The sequence below is a fragment of the Epinephelus fuscoguttatus genome, linkage group LG12 (assembly GCF_011397635.1).
Source record: "Epinephelus fuscoguttatus linkage group LG12, E.fuscoguttatus.final_Chr_v1".
NCBI lineage: Eukaryota > Metazoa > Chordata > Actinopteri > Perciformes > Serranidae > Epinephelus > Epinephelus fuscoguttatus.
The window spans coordinates 40,665,645-40,686,216 of record NC_064763.1 but is presented as its reverse complement, the minus strand read 5'-3'; the positions used below and the strand labels follow the sequence as shown (position 1 = coordinate 40,686,216).

At 39.3% G+C, this 20,572-nt stretch overlaps 1 protein-coding gene across 2 annotated transcripts; it reads left to right on the top strand.

Moving 5' to 3' along the window:
* The first annotated feature begins 435 nt into the window (after positions 1 to 435).
* uimc1 (ubiquitin interaction motif containing 1) lies at positions 436 to 19,956 on the top strand. 2 transcript variants are annotated; one of them, XM_049591363.1, is made up of 22 exons: positions 436 to 477; positions 806 to 906; positions 3,202 to 3,333; positions 3,713 to 3,791; positions 4,090 to 4,208; positions 5,234 to 5,402; positions 5,619 to 6,526; positions 7,553 to 7,607; positions 7,786 to 7,892; positions 8,252 to 8,364; positions 9,180 to 9,297; positions 9,647 to 9,751; positions 10,419 to 10,474; positions 11,432 to 11,625; positions 11,988 to 12,058; positions 12,355 to 12,478; positions 13,494 to 13,802; positions 14,732 to 14,813; positions 14,915 to 15,017; positions 15,139 to 15,187; positions 16,538 to 16,571; positions 17,097 to 19,956. In XM_049591363.1, exons 2-22 carry the CDS (start codon positions 859 to 861, stop codon positions 17,284 to 17,286), a joined length of 3,165 nt encoding a protein of 1,054 aa, XP_049447320.1. In that variant the 5' UTR covers positions 436 to 477; positions 806 to 858; the 3' UTR covers positions 17,287 to 19,956. The 2 variants fall into 2 exon arrangements, with proteins under 2 accessions (XP_049447320.1, XP_049447319.1); XM_049591362.1 differs by having other exon boundaries at positions 806 to 910; positions 3,203 to 3,333.
* The last annotated feature ends 616 nt before the right edge of the window (positions 19,957 to 20,572 follow it).

The window sequence follows — 20,572 nt, the reverse complement described above, 5'->3', positions numbered from 1 at the left end:
ATTAGGCATATAACCTCTGTAGTGTGTCGTGAAGATCTGACAGATTTCAAAGCAGTTGGGTTTAGTAATGATATTGCATGTCCTTGTGTAATGTCCTCACTCCAAGGAGACTTCCCAAATGTCAGTGTGCAGCTCATGTACATTAGTTTTATTCAAAAGGGACAGGGGAAAATAGCCTCTGGGCTGATTCTGGCATTTTTATGCATTTTTATTTATTAATTTGGATCTGGATTTATTAATTTATCTCTTATTCAATAAACTAAACTGAAACTGAATACTTATTGTATTTTTTCCACTACATTTGTAATAAAATGTTGCCGCACAACAAACAAGATATTAGCGACAAAACAGGAAGCAACAAAGCGACATCGACCGACAGCCCCTGAAGGCATCGCAAATGACGCGCCTTACGTGGACGTCACGTGACTGCGTGAACAGAAACAAACATGGCGCCGCGAAAGTGAGGAAAAGTCTTCTGTGAGTGTTTCTGTTGCTATATTGTTCGGTTTGTCATTGTTTAAGGTAGCTGTTTAACAAATAAACACACAGGGAGTTAATGTGTACTTTAACCACTCGGTTAATAAAACAAAAAATCGAATATACGAACTTTATTTGTAGTTTCTAGGGTCTCGTGTGGTCAGTTTGTTTTCCTACCAACCGCTGTTCTCGCGCTGTGCAAGCTAGTGGAATTTTAAGTGAGGAAACTAGCTGTGAGTCAGCCTGTAAACATCCGTGTTTGAATTATTCTGCTTCCAGTCGCTTCAGGCTTCTCACTCGGCCCTTTTGTTTCAATTTTGACACACAGGTTAGTTTGGGGTCCACGCTCGTGCCATCCTGTCACACCGACCCGCAGGACAGATGAGAGGAAGAAGAGGACAATTATCATCATCATCATCATCATCATCATCAGGTAAATCAGGTTAGCAACGACTGATGGGGCTGGATGAGAAGGGTGCTCCGCTCTGTAGTTAGCTTTACTACTGTTTAAGGGTTATGTTTACTATGTATAGTCTGAAATCACTGTTATTGTTACTGAAGCTGTGATTTAATCTGCTGCCCACAGGGTTTAACAGATAAAACAAAAGGGATTTCCACTGATTTACACTTTGAGATCTATAGACAGCAGTGGGTTGTCTTAGCTTGGACTTGGGGACTACAAATGGGGAACAGAAAGCTTCTGTTACAAACTAGTGGGGGTTGGGGGAAATCACTTCACATAAGGATTGCAGTTTTTATCTTCTATGATCCTGAATCAGTTCACAGATCCCCAAAATTATGTTGTTTATAACCTTATGAGGACAGAACGAACAAAAAAGCGAAATTCACAGTGTTATTTTGTAGTTCACCTTGAGATAAGGTAAGCATTTTGATGCATATTGTGTCTAATTACCTCTTATTTACTTTACTGAATAACTATACATGAACTTTCAAATGAGAAAATTAAATAGTAAACAAAACTCCCTCTGCACAGCCGATATAGGGGATCAGGTGCTGGTCGATCGCAGGAACGTCTTAAGTAACATATCAAAAATAGACGGCCGCACACTGAATAGACTTTACTGTGAATTTATTGAGAGCACCGAACAACGCGTTTCACCTGTGGCTTCTTTAGGTTCACTCAGCGTTTGAAGAAGCCACAGGCGAAACGCGTTGTTTGCTCTCAATAAATTCACAGTAAAGTCTATTCAGTCTGTGGTCGTCTATTTTTGATATGTTACCTGTGAAAATTAAATATTTTGATAAAACACCATACAGAGAAGAGCACTGAGCTCCAGTGATAACAAACAAGTCTACCAAATAACACACGCTGCAACTTGTAGCAAAAACTCAGGCAGGAGTTGTAGATAAAGACGGATTGCACTGGTACTGTATTGTGGCAGCTGTTCTCCGCTGCTGGAAACAAAATGTTATTAAGACCTCTAAATGACAGATTTGTTTCAATATCCTCATACACACACAAAAGTGTAAAATGCCATTCTTGCTTTTTCCTGTGCTGTAGACTTACCAAGAGCAGATAGCTTTTTACATTTCATTTTGCAATTCAGTGGACTAAAGGCACAAGTGATTGGCTTAAGCTTGTTTCCTTGGCCCCCTGAACCCCAACATTCGTTCCTCTGTAAAGAATCTCGTGGTGGTTTTTGATAGCCAATTCAAATTTGACAAACAGATCAGTGCTGTTGTCAAAACTACCTTTTTCCAGCTGCGTCTTCTAGCCAAAACCAAGCCCTATTTCTCAGCTGCAGACTTTGAAAGGGTGATCCATGCCTTCATAACCAGCAGATTAGACTATTGTAACTCCCTTTATGTTGGCCTGGATCAGTCCTCCCTCAGCCGTCTACAGCTCGTCCAGAACGCTGCTGCTCGCCTCCTCACGGGCAAGAAAAAGCGCGACCACATCTCGCCAGTCTTAGCCTCCCTCGACTGGCTCCCGGTACGTTTTCGTATTGATTTTAAACTTCTCTTAATTGTTTTTAAAGCCCTCAATGGTCCGGCCTCTTTGTACCTCTCTGAGCTCCTTTTGTGCCACACCCCAACCAGAACCTTAAGGTCTTCGGACCAGCTACTGTTGGTGGTGCCAAAAACCAGACTAAAGTCTCGAGGTGACAGAGCCTTCGCAGCGGCTGCCCCCAGGCTCTGGAACAGCCTCCCCCTTCACATTCGATCTTCCCAGTCCCTAGAGACTTTTAAATCCTCCCTAAAAACCTTTCTCTTCCACCTGGCGTATCATTCAGCCTGAGCACAATGATCTCAAGTTGTTGTTGTTTTGTTTTGGTTTTGTTTTTTTTAATGTTTGCGCTGTTTGCTCCGTCTTTTTATCGTTGTTTTCTACATCTATTTTATTTTTGTTATAGATGTTGTTTTAACTCTGTACCCCCAATGTGCAGCACTTTGGTCGAGTGCCGTCGTTTTAAACGTGCTCTAGAAATAAATCCTGACTTGACTTGACTTGACTTGTAAGAGACCAGACCCTGGGTTAATCTTTGTATGTGTGAACAAACTGAAACTTAAAGAGATTTTTCCCCTTCTTTTTCAAACTGTAGAGGTATAAACCAGAACAAGCACAACAGCCACAAATTGCCCAGTACCCCACAAATCCATCCTGCAGGAGCTGCTGTGTGAAGAAGCTGGATTGAAAACTGCTGTATGATGTGGTTTTAATATTTAATTCCTGAAGTTTTTTTTTGTGTGTCTCTGGTCAAAGTTTCTCAGGAGCAGCCCAGAATGGCTCGGAGGAAGCAAGTACTCAAGGATGCCAGCGACATTCCCACTGGAAGCCAACAGATTGACGAAAACTCACAGGAGGACGAAGCTCTCGATAACCAAGATGAGACTGTAAATACATGTGAACATTAGTTAGAATCAGATGAGATAAATATAGGTTTATGGATCTAAACCCAAAAGTACAACATCACTGAAGCTGTGTCTTGTTCTGAGGCATGTCAGCACGTGCAGCTCAGGGATTAGTCAGTGTTTTCATCAAATTAGTAGTTAAAAGAAGCTTCAAATATACTTTTAAACATCAGATCTGATGATTCAGCTGTGGCTTGATGTAAAATCTGTGAGAGATAACTGAATGATAATTTGAACGTACTTTGTTGAATTCTTCAGCTAAAAAAGGTGTTTAAAAAAGGACCAAAAGTCACTCCGGAGGCTTCCATGAACTCGGGGAACTACCGGCACTAAAACTTTGACTTTTTGTTTGTTCCTCCAGGACGAGCTCTCACTATCACTTCTGACGTCAACAAGAGAAAAACGCAAGAAAGAGAGGGCAAACAAATCCAAACCCAAAGGTACATGACATGGAGGGAACCAAAATAATCACCAAACATTGACATTTATTTTGTTTGTTTGTTTGTAGTTTGTGTAGCATGAACACTGTTTAAGATGAAGAAAGAAATATAACTACAAATAATTCTGAAAAAATGAAACACCAGTATCCTTAGAGTCACTGTGTTGATGTTGAGGCTAGTTTTATGTGTCACACCATCACTATGCATGATATCCGATGTTGGATGTTTTATTGTGATGATTTTGTGATGATAAGTCACTGACTTTTGACTTATTAACACAGTGTCTATTTATTTTCAGAGATGACAGAAGAGGAGATGATGGACTTGGCTCTGCGTCTGAGTGAACAGGAAGCCAGCGTTACTGCGCTCAGACTGCAGCAAGAGGAAGAGGCCATGATGAAAGCCATACAAGAGAGTGTGAGCACAGAGGAGTTTTTTTTTATCCTCCCATTATAAATTTCGTAATGTTTCGTTTTTGTTGACATTGCTCTAGGGAGGAGTCTCTTTTGAGGCTGCAGAATTGTATTGTGTTTTATAAGGGTAGACTAAGTAACAGAAACATGTCTCTGTTTAACAGTAGTGTTGTTTTTTCTTGCACGATGTCATAGCTAGTCTTAGCTGAGCGATGGTGCAGCAGAGGCAGTGTAGAGTGTCAGTTTGCCACAAACAGTATAACACTAATCAACAATGTAAACTACTATCTTAAAAGTGGTTGAGCCTGTATTACTATTACTGCAGCATTTGTACAACTTCTGTTCCCAGTTGCACGCTCACATACCATTCAGTCTACACAATGGAGTGGATTATGTCTGGAAAAAGCAAAAAAAAACCTTATGTAGCAATAAACCCTAAAAAATGGGACATGGATCAATAGATAGAATGGTAAAGTGATATGTAATTTACTAAGTCAAAAAGTGGAACTTACTCTTAAGGTTAAGTGGTTTGAATTTGTGGCCAATTTTATTTGGCTGTATGTCCACAGGTTTTTAACACAGCGCAAATATCTCTTCCAGAGATATAAGAACTGTGTTGATGGGACGTTCTGAGTCTCAGTAATGTAATAAATATAGCATCACTTCAATAACTTTTTTTTACTAAGGTTACAGGTTAAGATTACAGTACCCATAATGCTTTGGGGGATGTTAGCAGGGAGTATAATGTTGCCATGGAGTTGGTGAGTTAGCTGTGGGCTGTTGTTTCTTTGCCTATATTTCTTTACATTTTTGGCTAATTTGCTGAATTAACTATTAGCTGTTCCTGTTTGCAAAGAACTGTGGATGTACAGACAACTGTCACTGTTTTTTTTATTGGTGCCTCTGTGTTATGACTCTGAAAAGAGGGTGTGATTTTTGTTCCAAATTGCACCAATCTGGTTGAAATAGTTAATACAGTCTCCAGCTAAACTGCTAATACAGAAACCATTTGTGGTTTTTCTCTCATAGATGGTCAGCCAGACACAACTGTGCCCACAGAACTTGCTTGTCGATGCTGAAGCTTCTCTCAGGATCAACTCTCGACGGAAACTCTTGTACTCAAGCGGGAAGACATCGTCTGTCGTCGATCAAGGAACATCAGACGATGTCTGCACACCAGACATTGACCTGGACAGAGGTGAGTCACTCTCACTGAAGACTGCTGAGTTAGTCATATTGTTGAATATCATACAATGCTTAGTTTCTTTAGCACCAACACTGACAAGTAAAATTAGATTATGCTGAAGTAACACAACAGGATAGTAAAAATATATCACTGGCATTCAATCAGACAACAAATCAAATCAAGCTGCTGACACTCCCTTGAATCTGAAAACATGTTTTGTATTCCCAGGAGCAAAAAGAACTGGAGATGAAAGTAATGACAGGAATAAAAAGCGGAAAAGGAAAGAAGGAAGTCCTCTGCTGGAGATGCCGGACTTGTCACAGACTCAGAAAATCTACTCTCAGGCCTCACCCTGCAGCTCCGAGTGTGTCTTGGTGCCTCCGGACTCACCGCAGAGCTGTGACTCAACCCAGATCGACGACTGTCAGCTCCGTAAGTCTCCCGTCTTCCCCTCCGCTGGCTGCAAAGCTGAGGTTCTCATCCCCCGGCTAAACCCGGACCTACTGGACACCTGCAAGACCTTGGGGTTTGTGTTGTGCTCTCAGGACAGTTTGACCACGTCTCAAAAGTCTCCACCTGCTCAACCCAAGAGCCCAACATTTCCCAAAAGTCCCAAATGCTCCAGTAACCACACTTTGTCTAAGAGTCCCGTCTTCTCAGAGACTGATCAGGGAGATGATGGAGAGACGCAGCTGAGTCCTGAGTATTTTAAAAGTCCGGTATTTGGCAAAAATACTCAGCATGAGAAGTCCTCAAGTGCCTGCAAAGCCCAAGACAGTGTCTGTAACTCAGGGTTCATGTTCTCTTCTCAGGAGAGTTTAACCCCCTCTGTGAGGTCCACGTCCTGTCGGCCCAAGAGTCCAGTGTTCCCAAGAAGCACCGGCAATTGCAAAAACCTCCCTCTCTCTGAAAAGTCAGCCACCTGCAACAGTCCTGTATTCTCAGAGACTGATGTAGAACAGACTGAGCAGAGTAGTGACCGTTGTACAAGCCCCGTGTTCGACGGGACTCCACAACAACAACAAAAGAATCATCTTGATGAGCAGCAACACTGTGTAAGTCCCTCAGCATGTCTCGGTTCAGCCAGCAAAGGGAATTCAACCACTACCAGTGATTCTTCTCAGAGTCTGAGGCAGGTGAGTTCAGGTGTCAGACAGAGTACTTGTCATTAAAATATCAGCCCAAAAAATTTGGATTTTTTACTTTAAAACCAACAGTGTTGAAAAGGTGCCCTGAAATGCCCTGCTTTTTAAAAGACTGAGTCAGAGACGTGCTGAGCAGGAGAATAAACTTGTCAGTGCTGTCAGTGTATGTATTTAGACAAAAGTATAAATAAATAAATATGGGAATAAGTAAATGCTGTAATAAAGACAGCAATAAATGCATGTGTAAATAAATTCAGGAATATTAATGAATAGATATGGAAATAAAATAAATGCAGAAATAAAAATGGAAGTAAATTAATGTGTAAATAATTACAGGAATAAATAAATAGAAAAATAAATAAATACATAAATAAAGAACTTAATGCAAACAGTTAGGACCTTCTACCACATTACCATACAGACAGAAATACATAAAAAAAAAAAAATGAAGTTATACAGAAATGTAAAAAAATAAATTTAAGATGCTTAGTTGTATCAACTTTTATTTTTTACTGCATTTATCTACTTATTTCCATATTTATTTGTTCATTTACTTTTATTTATTTACAAATTCATGCACTTATTTCTTTCTGTATTTATTCCTGTATTTATTTATACATTAATTTATTTATTGATACTTATTCATCCTGCTTACTTAGGTGGACTGTTTAGATGGGATGCTGTTTCTAAATGACTTAAAATATTTCTTTGACGTTTCTTTTCTGCAACTTTTTATGATTTATCGGCTGATAGATTTGGCTTTACCCATATTTTGGTTGATATAACCGCCTAGTTGATTTAATAGTGTAGCTCTAATACTGTCTAATCTAGTCTAACCTTGAACTTCAGTACAAAGAATCACACTCATCTGCAGCATTATTATTATCCAGTATTTTGTTCAACGCCCAAAATGAAGAAAAGTTTTTTTGCCTCATTCTCAGCATGTCAGCAGCAAGCAGTCTGATATAATTTAAATTTGATTAAAGCCTTTTTTCTCTCTGCTTTTGAAAAATATAGGACAGCAAGACTGCTCACAATCAAGATGTCGGGTTTACCAAGTCATCTCAGTCAGGTACTGTGTAGCATGACACACTCTTATCTCTGTGGGTGTATTATCTCTAATTTGATGTCAGTGATCATCATGATGCTGTCCAGAGCTCACATGATAATGCTTACAGTGCTGATCTACCAGGAATAGTGTGATCAGAGCCTGTTGGTTTCTGGGTTTCTGGGTGTTGTGTGGTTTTTAGATGGTGCAGAGGAGCCAAATGAAGAACACAAATACACAAACTCAGCTGAGATGGAGCTGACCAGCGATATGACGCTACACTGGTCAGAAGACGATGATGATGTCACGGTACAGGCTTTCTCACTGTTGCAAGACCAGAATTCATTTAAAGCAAAAATGGTCATTTTCAATCATTTATTTTTTTAAAAAAACTACAGTACTTAACATTTCCAGGTTTGATATTTTGTCCATATAATCCAGCCGTAGTTATTATTTTATTTACAGTTCAACTGTTAAAGTTTAAACATGCTTTGGCAGTACTTTCTAAATAAGTCTTTACTTCCACTTCTCTCACTTTTATTTTTTATGCTATTTCCTTTTTTGCACCATCAGTTAAGTTAATTCACTAGGTCTGAAATGTAAGAATGAAAAGGAAAATCAACATATTTGATTCCTGTCTTCACCGCTTCTCCCTCCTTCTGTTGCAGCCGGTGGGCTCACCCAGCCCAGTCTTCCCAGAGGAAAGACCCGTTCATCGGGCAGAGAGCCAGGCTGCCTCCCTGAACCATGTGACTGCAGCTTCTCCAGGGACGAACTGCAGGTACAGAAAACACACAAAAGCATAAGATCTAAGTTTCTGTATTTTTGTCTGAGTAATAACACCCTACAAGTTGTTAGTTCAATGAATGAAATGGATAACTTAAATTATTTCAGAAGTCCTCTCTAGATCTCGTATTAATATAAAAGCAGGATTTTACTGTTGTAGTTGGAGGTGGAGTTCATTTTGACTGTATTAACCAAGTATTTTCATTATGGCTTAATCTGCTGATTATTTTCTTCAATAATTGATTGATTGTTTGGTTTGTAATAAATCTGAAAATATTGAGTGATGTCATCACCGTGACCCAGAGCCTAAAGAGACACCTTCATGATGTTTGTTTTGTCCAACCAACCACCCAGACCCCAACATTATTACAAATATGTTACAATTATTAAAACATTTTCAGAGGAAAAGCAGCAAATATTCACATTTGTGAAGCAGGAACTGTGTGATATATACAATTATTTGAACGTTTATCAAAATAGTTGCCAATGAATTTTCTGTTGATTGATTAATTGACTGCCAGTTTAAGCTGTACTTCTATAAAACTGTTGGGTTTTCGAGCAAAAATTTTAAATTGTAAAGCAATTAAAGCTGTCAGATAGATGTAGTGAAGTAAAAAGTACAATAACTCCCTCTGAGATGTATTGGAGAAGAAGTATAAAGTAGCATCAGGAAAAGACTCAAAGTACACGCACTTAAATTTGTATTTAAGCAAAATACTTGAGTAAATGTACTTGGTTACACTCCATCACTGCAGTCAGTTGAATGGTGTCTTTTGCTCACCGTAACTCTCTGTATGTTTCCACACTCAGACCTTCCTCCTCTTCCATGTCTGCCCCGTCTGGGGAGCCTGCAGGCGGGTCAACGGTGCACTACTACTGGGGGGTTCCCTTCTGTCCACAAGGCCTTGACCCAGATAAATACACGCAGGTGAGGATATGTTTCATCCAGTTGTAAATAATGAATATGTTTTTTAGTTACAGAGTGTTCTAAAGACTAGATCCACTTATGAATTGATTGGAACATTGACTGAAGAGTTTTTGATGATTGATTCAGTAAAAATTCCTGGTTAATCATCGTTGGTTGCAGCTTCTCAAATGTGAGGATTTACTGCCTCTCTCTGTTTTAACTGTTGAAATGTTGCAATATCTCTTTTAAGCATGTAGATTACTCAGTAATACAAACAACAAAAATCCAGTGAAATAAAAAAAAAAAAATAGATTTTTAATTTCTGAATTTTCATATGTTTGTCTTTGTCTTTATCTGTCTGTCATGTCAGGTGATCCTGGCTCAGATGGAAGTGTATGAGAAGAGTCTAAAGCAGGCTCAGAGGTGTCTGCTGAGGAAGGCTGAGTGGGGGGAGGCCGTCATGCCACAGCCGGAGGTACCATAATGATTTTATTTATTCATTATTATATCGTTAACTAATGTATTCATGGACTTAATAGTTTGTTTATTTATTTATTAGCTGGACAGGATCTTGATGCAATCAGGTCTGACGTTGCATACTTCTTAAATTTACTGTTGCAGCTGTTGGAGGTTGAGCTAGTTTTAACTATTTCATTTACAGTTTTAGTAGATTTGACATGTTTCAAGTCTAGATTTGAACTCTCTCTAACTGTGTATTGTATTTTAGAAACAGATCCTATTGTTTTTCACATACGATCCTGATCTGTAAAGTAACATATCTGTCAGATAGATGTAATGATGGAAAAAGTACAACAATAAATTGTAGTGGAGAAGAAGTACAAGCGGAGTAACTGTACTTAGTTACTCTGTCATCGCTTCACCAGCAACCAGTGAAGAGAAGTCTGATTGTATTATTCGTAGTTGGACTAACTTAAAATCCTTAACCACAAACATCGTCACAAAATTCTACATTGTTGAAAAAATTTTTTCCGATCCTAGAAGGTGAAATACTTGTATGTTGTTCCTTCATGCTGTGAGCTAAAGACAAAGGGCATAACACTAACAAATAGAAAAGCTGTTGTATCTGATTTTAAATGAAATTAATTGTTAGAGATTCAACAAGCATTATTGTTCTTTAATAGAAATCTCCTTCACCTGAGTCGCCTGCTGAAGAATCTCAACTCCTCATTCCTCGAAGGTAAAACATGCCAGAACTTTAACAGCTCCTCTTGGACGATGGATAAATGTGTTGTCTGTTAGCCTTCATGGTCACACAGGATCAAACACTGAAACATTAAATAAAAGTGAGATAGCATTTCAGTCTCAAACCAGAAGGGTTTGTACTCAACAAATAAATTGAAAAATCTGCAGTGAAGGTCTCATACCTAAGATTATCCTGATGATTGACTTGAAACTACCTCAACTAATGCTATGATTAAACAGTATGTGCTGATTTTGGATGTCATGAAATAGAACACTTTTAAAATAATCTTGAAATATTGTTATCAGCCCTGAGAAGCTGCAGTATTTCTGCTTTTGCATTCTGGGTATTTCCTGACCACATCAACAAATTGAGTGATTTTATTTTGCATGCTTGCAGTTTAATAGCTCTTACTCTTAACACTAAACAGTATACTTTCTGTACAGCAGAGAAACAGTGATGTCTTTTTGCCACTAGATGTCACCAGTTTATAACGGTTATAAAATCAGTAAACAGGGCTGAAGCACAAACTTAAATACTGAGTTGTTGGTTAGATTTGAAGCAGCAGTTTAATTTTCAGAAATGAAAAAAATACTGATAAATATGTTAAATAAAAAATCATACAATTGAGGAGCTGGATATTTGGCATTTTGCTTAATAAATATAATAAAACATATCAAGATAGTTGCTGATTTAATTTTGTGTTAAGTAGCTTGATCTGTGCAGAGAAACACAAAATGATGATCCAAGTGCACAACTTGTAAAACGGCACAAGTCATGATGAAAATATTCACGTGTAACACAAATGAGTAGTTAAATTAGTGAGGTCTGTAGACGTGTGATGAATTTAGATTTCTCAGTTTGCCTTTTATGTTTTATTTAAACATTTATCCTCCCTTGATTCATGCTGCGTCCAAACTGACGACTACTGTTTATGTATTTGAACATTTTCAGGCGAGGTCTCAAACTGAGAGGCAGAAAACTGTGTGACGCAGCAGATAGTCCTGCAGCTGAGGCAGAGGAAGAGGAAGAAGACAAGAAGGATGAAGAGGAAGTGGAGGAAAGAGAGAGCAAAGAGGAAGAGCAGAAGGAGGAGGAGAAGAGGGGAGAAGGGCAGGTGGATACTGATGACTGTGAGGTTTGTCCAGGTACTGAAGCTCCACATTTTCTTTGGACTGTTATTTAGTTCAAGTTCTTAATTGTCATATGCACAGCAACTACAGTCAAGACATTGCTGGCAGTTAAATTAATAGTTCTGAGGTTCCCTCCAACAATGCTAATACAAATATGTTCATACTGTGATGTTTAACAGCTTAGTATAAGTGTACAGTGACAAGTTCTGCGTGTACAGTAGGTGTATTTCATGACAAGAGAAAGTTTTCTGAACGTGGTGCTTTATCTGAACGTTTCAGTAGTACCAGGCGGGGAAACTTGCGTCTACTATGAGACCTATTTTCATTGGAAGCCAAACTGCTAACAGTCAGTGTGTCTCTGTGGTTTGCAACAACAGAAACCCAACTGAGTGACAACGATGACGACAGGACGCAAGATCTGATGATAGACACGGACACTGGAGCAAAGGTGAGTTTGAATAATCTGTAGTCAGTGCTCTAAAACATCATTAAGTTCCTGAATTTTATGAGATCGTCTTGTGGTCAAAAGTCAGAGGACATTAAAATCTGTCTTTGACCTGAAGAAACTGATCAAATCACGAGTTATAAAACACTTTATATTGCTGTAAAGAGTCAACTCAGGAGTGAAACAGTTCTTTATAATATCTAGTGTGTCAGCAGTACAGAGATCCACATAAAATAAAGCTGCCATTATATTCAATTATTTCACCACTTGTTCCTCTTTCATTTTGACATTCTCTCCAGTTGGGATTTCAGACTGACTGTAAAAAGAGTCCAGAGCTGCCGGAGGTCGAGATGATTCTTCAAGATGATTCTCCAGCCGGGAATCAGCTGCAGGAGGAGGAGGAGATGGAGGTGGAGGTGGATGGTAAGGCTGCATGCTTAACCCTATGGGCCCGAACAACACAAAGTGCGTCCAAATTCACACCTGTTCTTCTCTGTGGATTTTCTCCGCAACTGTTTGTCATAGCGAGAAACCACTCATATCACGTGAAACAGCGGAACCGCAGCTTTCCAGCTTTATAAAGTTACACTTAAATTATGTATAACAAAGCTTTCATACAGCTTTGCACACACATTACTCTTGGATGGATGAAGGGTCTCACATGAAAGCGCAGGAGCAGAGCTTTCATGTGATACCACACACATCATTGTGCTGTCATCCCATCACGCTACAAATACAGATCAATTGTCTACAAAATAAAAACCTGACGAATTTCTTTACGATCCATTACACAGATCTTGTTAACGTCACTTCATATAGTGAGGAATAATATTATTACTATTTTTCTATGATCTTAGATGTAAATATTGCATGTTTCTGTCAGATAAAACACATTTTTGACTTGTGAATGAATCAATGGAATTTCTTGCAATAATGAAAAAATACTGGCATACATGTCCGCCTGGCACAAACCACATGTTTTGGACAGCTGTGAAGTGACAGAATGTCCCACCATCATGGTTCTTATATTGCCAGATTCCAGAGAGTCTCCCCTCTTCATATATGGCATAATACTTCCAACTTGCTATGGTGAGATAAAATGTTAGAATTTACTAAACCAGATTTTTTTTTTCATTGATATAAAAATTAATATAAAACACAGGCACATAGAATGACATGTGGTGACGGCAAATCTGGATAGCCCAGATTGTCCTGAAAAAAAAACAAGATATAGCATGTGTATGTAGCCTTTATAATGACTGTGATATGAGCTTAAAAGTAAAGGCAGGAAAAATACCCCTAAAAACGCCTAGGGCCCATAGGGTTAACAAATAGATCAGAAAACTGCATTTGTAGTTTGTTCTGACACATTTATCACCGGTGTGGTTGTGTGATGGTCGAATGATCTTAAAAAATGAGTTTGCTTGACTGTTTTCAGCCCCAGAGGACAGAAAGATGAAAGGAAACATCCCCATTAGCAGCAGCGATGCTGGAGAGCAACATGCTAGAGAAGAGGAGGTCGAGGAGGAGGATCTAGACGTGGAGGAGATAAAGGATCGAGTGCTTCCAAGGTCGACTTCTCCTGAACTGGAACCAGCCACTGTCCCTCAGAGCCCTGAAACCAAAGTGGACTGTCCCATCTGTCAGGGGTCCTTCCCTGTGATGGAGATCGAGATGCACGCTGCGTACTGCGATGGCGAGGTGGCCGTTGTTGATGAGAGGAGGCCCGAGAACAACTGCTTCCAAGGTGACAGAAAATTTATTTTGTTTAACACCTGTGAGACATTAGAAGACACTTGGTCCTCTGGTTTCACGGCTGTTGGTCGGATGACGGACGCAACAATAAAAAACCGAAAGTGTCTGCTCCGTACAGCAGCAGGGCTCAGATTTCACTTCACTGTCTCATGACATAGAGTTGACCGACAGGACAAGTAGGGTACAGCTGCAGCGCAGGAATGGAGAGGACGATTCTGGACAATTTGGTGTCAAAGCGAAAGGCAAAAGCGCCTGTTTAGCAACATTTCTTATTAAATTCCAAAGCTAACAGGGTTGGTTAGGTCACTTAGAAGTGTCCAGCCTGTCGCCTGCAGCTCTTTATCTGACAGCTCACTGTCTGCTCTGACTGTTCAATTATTTCAAACTGAGTGGCTGTCAACAAATGCTGAAAATGCCCATTCTACACCAAAAATTCAGTATTGGTTGGGCCATAGTTACAATAACACACAAGAATGTTTAATAATCAGTCAGTAATAAATTTCATGTTGAGTCCAGTGTTGTTTTGCGTGCAAATGGAATGACCGACTAATTACGAATTTAATGGTGTAGGAGGTGAAGGAGACTTTCTGTCTGGAGTCATTGGAAAAATATGTTCTTCTGGAGCCTGGTCAACTAAAATTTGAAAACAAAGGCTCAGGAAACGCATTGAATCAGGAGGAATCTTGTGATTTGTTATTTTTTTCTTATATTTTTCATGAAGTATTGCAAGATATCTGCAACAAACAAACTTAACAGTACCACTTACTTTTCAGCCGTCTGAATGTTTTTAGCTTCTTCGAGTTAGTAGAGTCGAACTGTCTCTGTGGTGTTGATATTTTTTAGAGTTGATGTAAACTGCAGTTTTTAATGAAAAAGAAAAAATGTTGCTGGTTTGAAATGACACCTCTCTCTTCTTTTCAGCGTCACTGAAGCCTCGTAGGAAGAGAACAAGGAGAGCAGAGGCGACCGCTGAAGAGACTGAAGAACCCCCCAACACTGGCAAGTAAGTAGGTATGACCTGTCGTATGTAACGGGAACAGCCCGATGTTTTCAAACTTCTTTTTAATTCATTTATTTTTTTAAATTTTGTGATGTTTTCCACAGGAACCCGGAGAAATGTTACGTCTGTCAGAAAGCTGTTCCTCTGAGAGAGTACAGCCGCCACACAGAACTCTGCATCCAGCGGCGGGCATCAAAGACTGCAGCAGTAAGACTTGTTACACACTGAACCCAATCAACCCTTTTTATTTTTGTTTTTTCTGTGTATCAGATGTCATCTGTTTTGTTGATGATATAGAGTGTTTATTTCTATATTTCTGACCTTCCAGAGGGGAAATCTGCTGACGGCTCTTGAGCAAACTGAGAGCAGAGATTCAGGTGAGTTTGGAAGTCTTTCAAGCCCCTGACACACCAAGCCGATGGCTGGCTATTGGTCAGTGTTTGGTGGCCATCGGTGAGCCTCTGTTACTCGTGTTCATGTCATATCCCGCACCATTGACCCTCAATGGCGACTTTTTTTTAGCCAATTCAAAATGTTGAATCGGCATCAGAGCCGGTTGAGCCTGACGATAAATATAATCACTTACTGACAATTGAGCTCAGCGCACGAGAAGAGAAACAGAATTTAGGAAAGCAGAGCTTAAGTGAAGACGGAGTGAGACCTAACCTTGTTACATAAGGTAAGATTATTTTTCTTTAGCCAGGAGCTCTTTAGCAGAAACGTTTGAGATTATTGTGTTCTTGTTCACTGGAGCACAGTAAATATGCTCTGTTCTTTCAAAATTGGATTGTGTTGTTAATGCGCCAACCGGCAACCCAGCGTCAAGACGGTCGTCCAGTTTCACTTTTTGAATGATGAATACTCACCACAGCTGTCTGCTGGCCTCACATGCAGGCGCAGACCGTGTGTGCTGGTTGGCTGTAGTCTTAGTGGTGTGTTCTCACGTGCAAGTTTTTGGCCGAGACGTGGGCAACATGAGGTGACAACAGTTGGCTTTCCTCACCACTAGTTCTTTGATGTTGGTTTGGTGTTTCTGGGCCTTTACATTATAACAACACACGCTGCTCTGTGAAGCTTAGACACAATGATGCTTTGAGCCAAATACGAACGCCAGCAAGCTAACATGCAGGTATAATGCTAACCATGATTACCATCTCAGCGTAGCATATTAGCATCCCAGTTTCGTTCCTCCTGTTTCATGGTAAAAGTGCTACGTGTTAGCTGAAAGAGTCAGGCGTGAACAACTGACTCACCTGAAGCTAAGAGTTAATTTCCAGTGTAACACTGATCAGACTCTTGAGTGAAACCCTCACATTCGGGTAATTGCATGAAACGGTATCTGTGCGAGAGCTGAAACTATTACTACTATTACTAATCAGTTTGTCCATTGACAAGAATGTTATCTGTAACATGATTCTTGATAAGTGATCAGTCATTTCAATAATAGATTATGCAACTAAATTGAAGATTCTCTATTTTTTTCCCTCTAAAATTTGAAAACTTGATTGCCCTCCTCCCTTACTTTTCCCTTACTTAAGATTTTGTTGGTTAATGTTGCTTGTTAAAAACAAGCAATTTGAAGACCTCAACTTTTCTGTCGTTTTATAGAAACGGCTTAAAAAAACCCATAAATATCAGCGTTAAAAACTCATCAGCGTTAAAAAATCATCAGTCAAACTTTAGTTGATTCATTTTTCTATGACTGACTTGTTGTTCTGTGTTCACAGAGGCCGGGCCGTCTGGATCCAAACTCCAACCAGGGTAAAGACGTCTTAGAAAAGTTGTGACGTTGTGATTTGAGTTACAATACTCCAATAAAGAAGTATTTTTGCTATGTTAATACATTTTTATGTTTGAGTCCAAATGTCATGACTTCTTAGGGTTTACTGTAGAAACGCACAAAGCAACACACATTTCCCCTTTATCAAGTTTTACTAAAGCTATCATAAAATGTGCTTTGTCCATGAAACATTTTAAAATGACTTTGAAGTCTGAAAGTTCATAATATGTAAATCTAGCTGCAGGAGAAGTAGAGTGAGTACATTTTGGCAGCGTTAGCGAATTGCAGATGTCATCATCACAACTTCAGGTTTTACAGTTAAGGCTTAAAATAAAAGGACATTTATTGTGAAAAACTTGCATGAAGTTGCCAAGTATTAGTAGAAGCTTTATGCACGTTAGCCTATTGCTGCAGATGGAGAGCAGAGAAAGAAAACTGTATCTAAAATGCATTAAGACGTCTGACTGATACTAGATTTGTGTTCTCGCTTGTTTGCTTTCTGTCAGAGATGTCATTGATCTGCGGGATGATGATGACGATGAAGAGGAGGACAAGACGGAGGAGGGCGGGGTTTCAGCGTTCAGGATCAGTAACTCTCCCATAAGATCCTTTACTCCGATCTCGGAGGCCACCGACTGCCTTATTGACTTCAAAAAACAGCAGCGAGTCAAGAAGCTGCGCCAAAGACGAAGATGAGGCCGACCTCCTGCAGACTGGTGGTGCTGACTGAAAATACTGGAAACCAGAGCCTTAACTAAAGACCCACTGAATCGTCAGGTTGAAGGTGACATTACATTTAGAAAAGACTTGTTTTAAACTCAACAGCACCTTCCTGATGTCATATTTATGCAGGTCACATTTACAAATGGAGCACTTGAATGTTCATTCTGACTGTTTTTCTGCCACTAAATGTTTGTTTGTTTATGTTGATGTTTCAGACTACCTCTTTATGTATTGAAACGTTTCCTTTTTGTTTCTTTGTTTTAATGTCTGTTGAACAGTATGATTACAACACCGTGTCAAGCAACAAACAACATTTTACTGGCCTTTAACTTGAAATAAGAGAAGTCAAGTTATTGTTTGTATTCATGCCAACAGTGAGTCACTCCGCTCACCACCTAGGTCTGAAATATTTCAACAACGTTTGGATGGATTGCAAAGAAATCTTGTAAAAACATTCATGTCCTCCACAAGATCAATTCTACTGACTTGGGTGATTGTCTGATGTTTCATCTCGTGCCCCCTGCTGAAGTCCAACAACTGCAACATTCTGCACATTAGCATGCAAGTGTTAGCATGTGTTATACGAGGCATGCTAGCAGTAACAGTTAGTTGCATTATCATGTCATCTGCTGAAAAAAGTTGTCATTTCCTAGAGGCCTAAGTGACATTTCAAAACCCACTTTTACCCAACAAGTCCCCAACCCAAAGATTAATAAAACATAACAATCATATGACGAAGAACAGCAGAAAACTCTCACATTTGAGTATCTAGAACCAGTGAAAGTGTCACATCTTTGCTTAAAAAATTACAAGCAATTATAAAAAAGAAGTACCAACTGATTTTCTGCTAGTAATCTGATTATTTAGCTGACAAATTGTTTCAGCTTTATAAATGAGCAGGACACAGCTGCGCAGGTTGTACGTCCGTTTACAGAAATGATTTCATCAGTTGACATCAGACTGAATTAAATCTGATATCAGGCTAGCTAAATGTAAACATGCTAACATACAAAAGTCAGATCTTCACACACCTTAACATGTTACCTGTAGCTGTGATAGCATGTGTTAGCTAACATGCCACCATTAAGTATTCAACTCAAAGCACAGCTGACAAACTGATACCAAAATGGCCACCGTACAGAGGACATGCCTGTTTTTTTAGGTGACAACATGGCCTTTCTTCTGGCCCCACCCTTTGGACAAACATTACATTTTTTCTACCATACAGTTTTTAGTTTTTGGTCTGCTTGTGAGCTTTTAAAAACTACAATTAGATTCCCGTATTACTAAGATCAAACGCGAACAACCGTGGAAAGATGGAGAGCCCACAAAGTGCTGACAGTATCCTGTTGAGAAGAAATGAAATTGGTCTGTTCTCTGATCAGTGCACAGCTCTAGTTGGATCAGAGAAAAATCTAAAAGCTTAAAATGTAAAATCTTAAGATCTGATACAGTCAGAACGTCAATTTTCATCCTTTGTCTTGTTTCCTGTCAAAAGCTAACCTTTCTTAACACATTGAACAGGACTGAAAACCATTTCCTGTAAGACCCTACGTCACCTGTTCTCACTCCGACTCCAGCCAGTAGGATATTGAAGGAAGTGCAGTGCAGTGAAGGTCTGAAAACACTTTCTCCTTTAAGATCAGACACAGATTTGTCCCACTGAAATGTTTTTGGGGAACCAGTTTCTAACTGCGACGATCAAATTTGCGCTTGAGCAGCTCAAAAATGTTAAATAATTTTGTGTCAGTTCAGATCAGCTTTCTTTCTCTTGTGGACCGTTCTTATCACCCAAAAATATTTCCTGTAAAGTTGATAGAGATACAATTGACATACTGTTCTATCAGAGTGTCGGCCTTGGATACTGTATCAGCCCTTTAGAATTAAATTTGCAAGTTGTTTGACTTGGTGTGACAAAGCAGAAGTAAACTGACTGTAACACACTGAACACATAGATACAAGATATACAGGTGATGTGGCATGATATGTTTGCAACAGGTGAAACAATTCTCTTTTTTCAAAATTCGTCCTTGACAAAATCTTTTTTCAAACAGTTGCAGTGTTCGTCGACTCCTTTGTGTCAGTGTGTGACGGGCTGCCATCGTTACATTTTATTTGTATTTCCTGTGAGGGTTTGATGCAACGCAGCAACGTGGAGACTGTTTTGTAAGACTCTGTCACAATGTTCAGTTGCACCAACCGGGCCGAAGTTTAGGAGGCAAAAACTATTACTTAAGTTCAAGTGAAGGATGAAAACATGTGAAGTAAAAACTGTATTTCTACATAACAAGGCCAAAAGTACATGCACACTGTATGTGCAAGTTAAACATGTCACTCTGACACCATGGGCATTAATGTGCTGCTGTAACATCAGTGGCGGAGGAAGTATTCAGATCCTTAAGTAGTACAAAACTGTAAAAATTACTCATGCATTAACGTAAAGGCAGGATTTTACTGTTGTAGCTGGCTGAAGTGGAGCTGATTTTGAAGTATTAACTTGTAATTACTTTGATTTTATATTAATCTGCTGATTGTTTTATACAATAATTGAATGTTTGGTTTGTAAAAACTCACAAAATAGTGAGACATGCTGTCACCCAGAGCCCATAGTGACACCTTCACAAAGTTGTTGTCGGAGCACCAGACCATACCTCGAAATTATTAAAGATAAATTGAAATTAGTAAATTGATGGACACAAGCATTCGTTCACATTCTCGTTTGCATTTCATTTCTGGAAAACTGCTTAAAATTTGCACCAAATTTGGTTTGAAATTTGGCTGTGGTGTTAATATTTAGCCTGCACTGAAACTGTCAAAAAGCAGGTTGCCAGACAGTAAAAAATATAACTAAATACAATAAGTAATACAGATATTTAAATAATTAAAATGGAGTGTTAAAGAAAATATGAAGCGCTGAGCAGGTGGAGTTGGTGTTCAAATTTGGGCACTTAAAGGACTTCATCCATGTCGACTTGTTTTAAGTATTATAAGCTGCATGTACTCAAAGTATCAATAGTAAAAGTACAGAAGTATCATGAGCGTGTAGTTAAAGTAGGAGCAGTAAAAGCCTAAGAGACATTGCTCTAATCCCTGAACAGGAAAAACTGCCACAACCTCTCAGTTTCAGGCTAAGATCAGATCCACTGAGTACTCCGTGTACTGCAGCACTTGAATACTGGGCCATTGAACTATACTAGAGTTTGTTAGCACAAGGTTTAAAATGACAAATTAAGTGTTTGCACCTCCACTTCACACAAAG

Coding starts and splice junctions, on each gene's coding strand:
- uimc1 (XM_049591362.1), top strand. CDS start 859: ATGAGAGGAAGAAGAGGACAATTATCATCATCATCATCATCATCATCA. Junction 11,626..11,987: donor TGACTGTGAGGTTTGTCCAG/GTACTGAAGCTC, acceptor TTGCAACAACAG/AAACCCAACTGAGTGACAAC. Junction 15,018..15,138: donor GGGCATCAAAGACTGCAGCA/GTAAGACTTGTT, acceptor CTGACCTTCCAG/AGGGGAAATCTGCTGACGGC.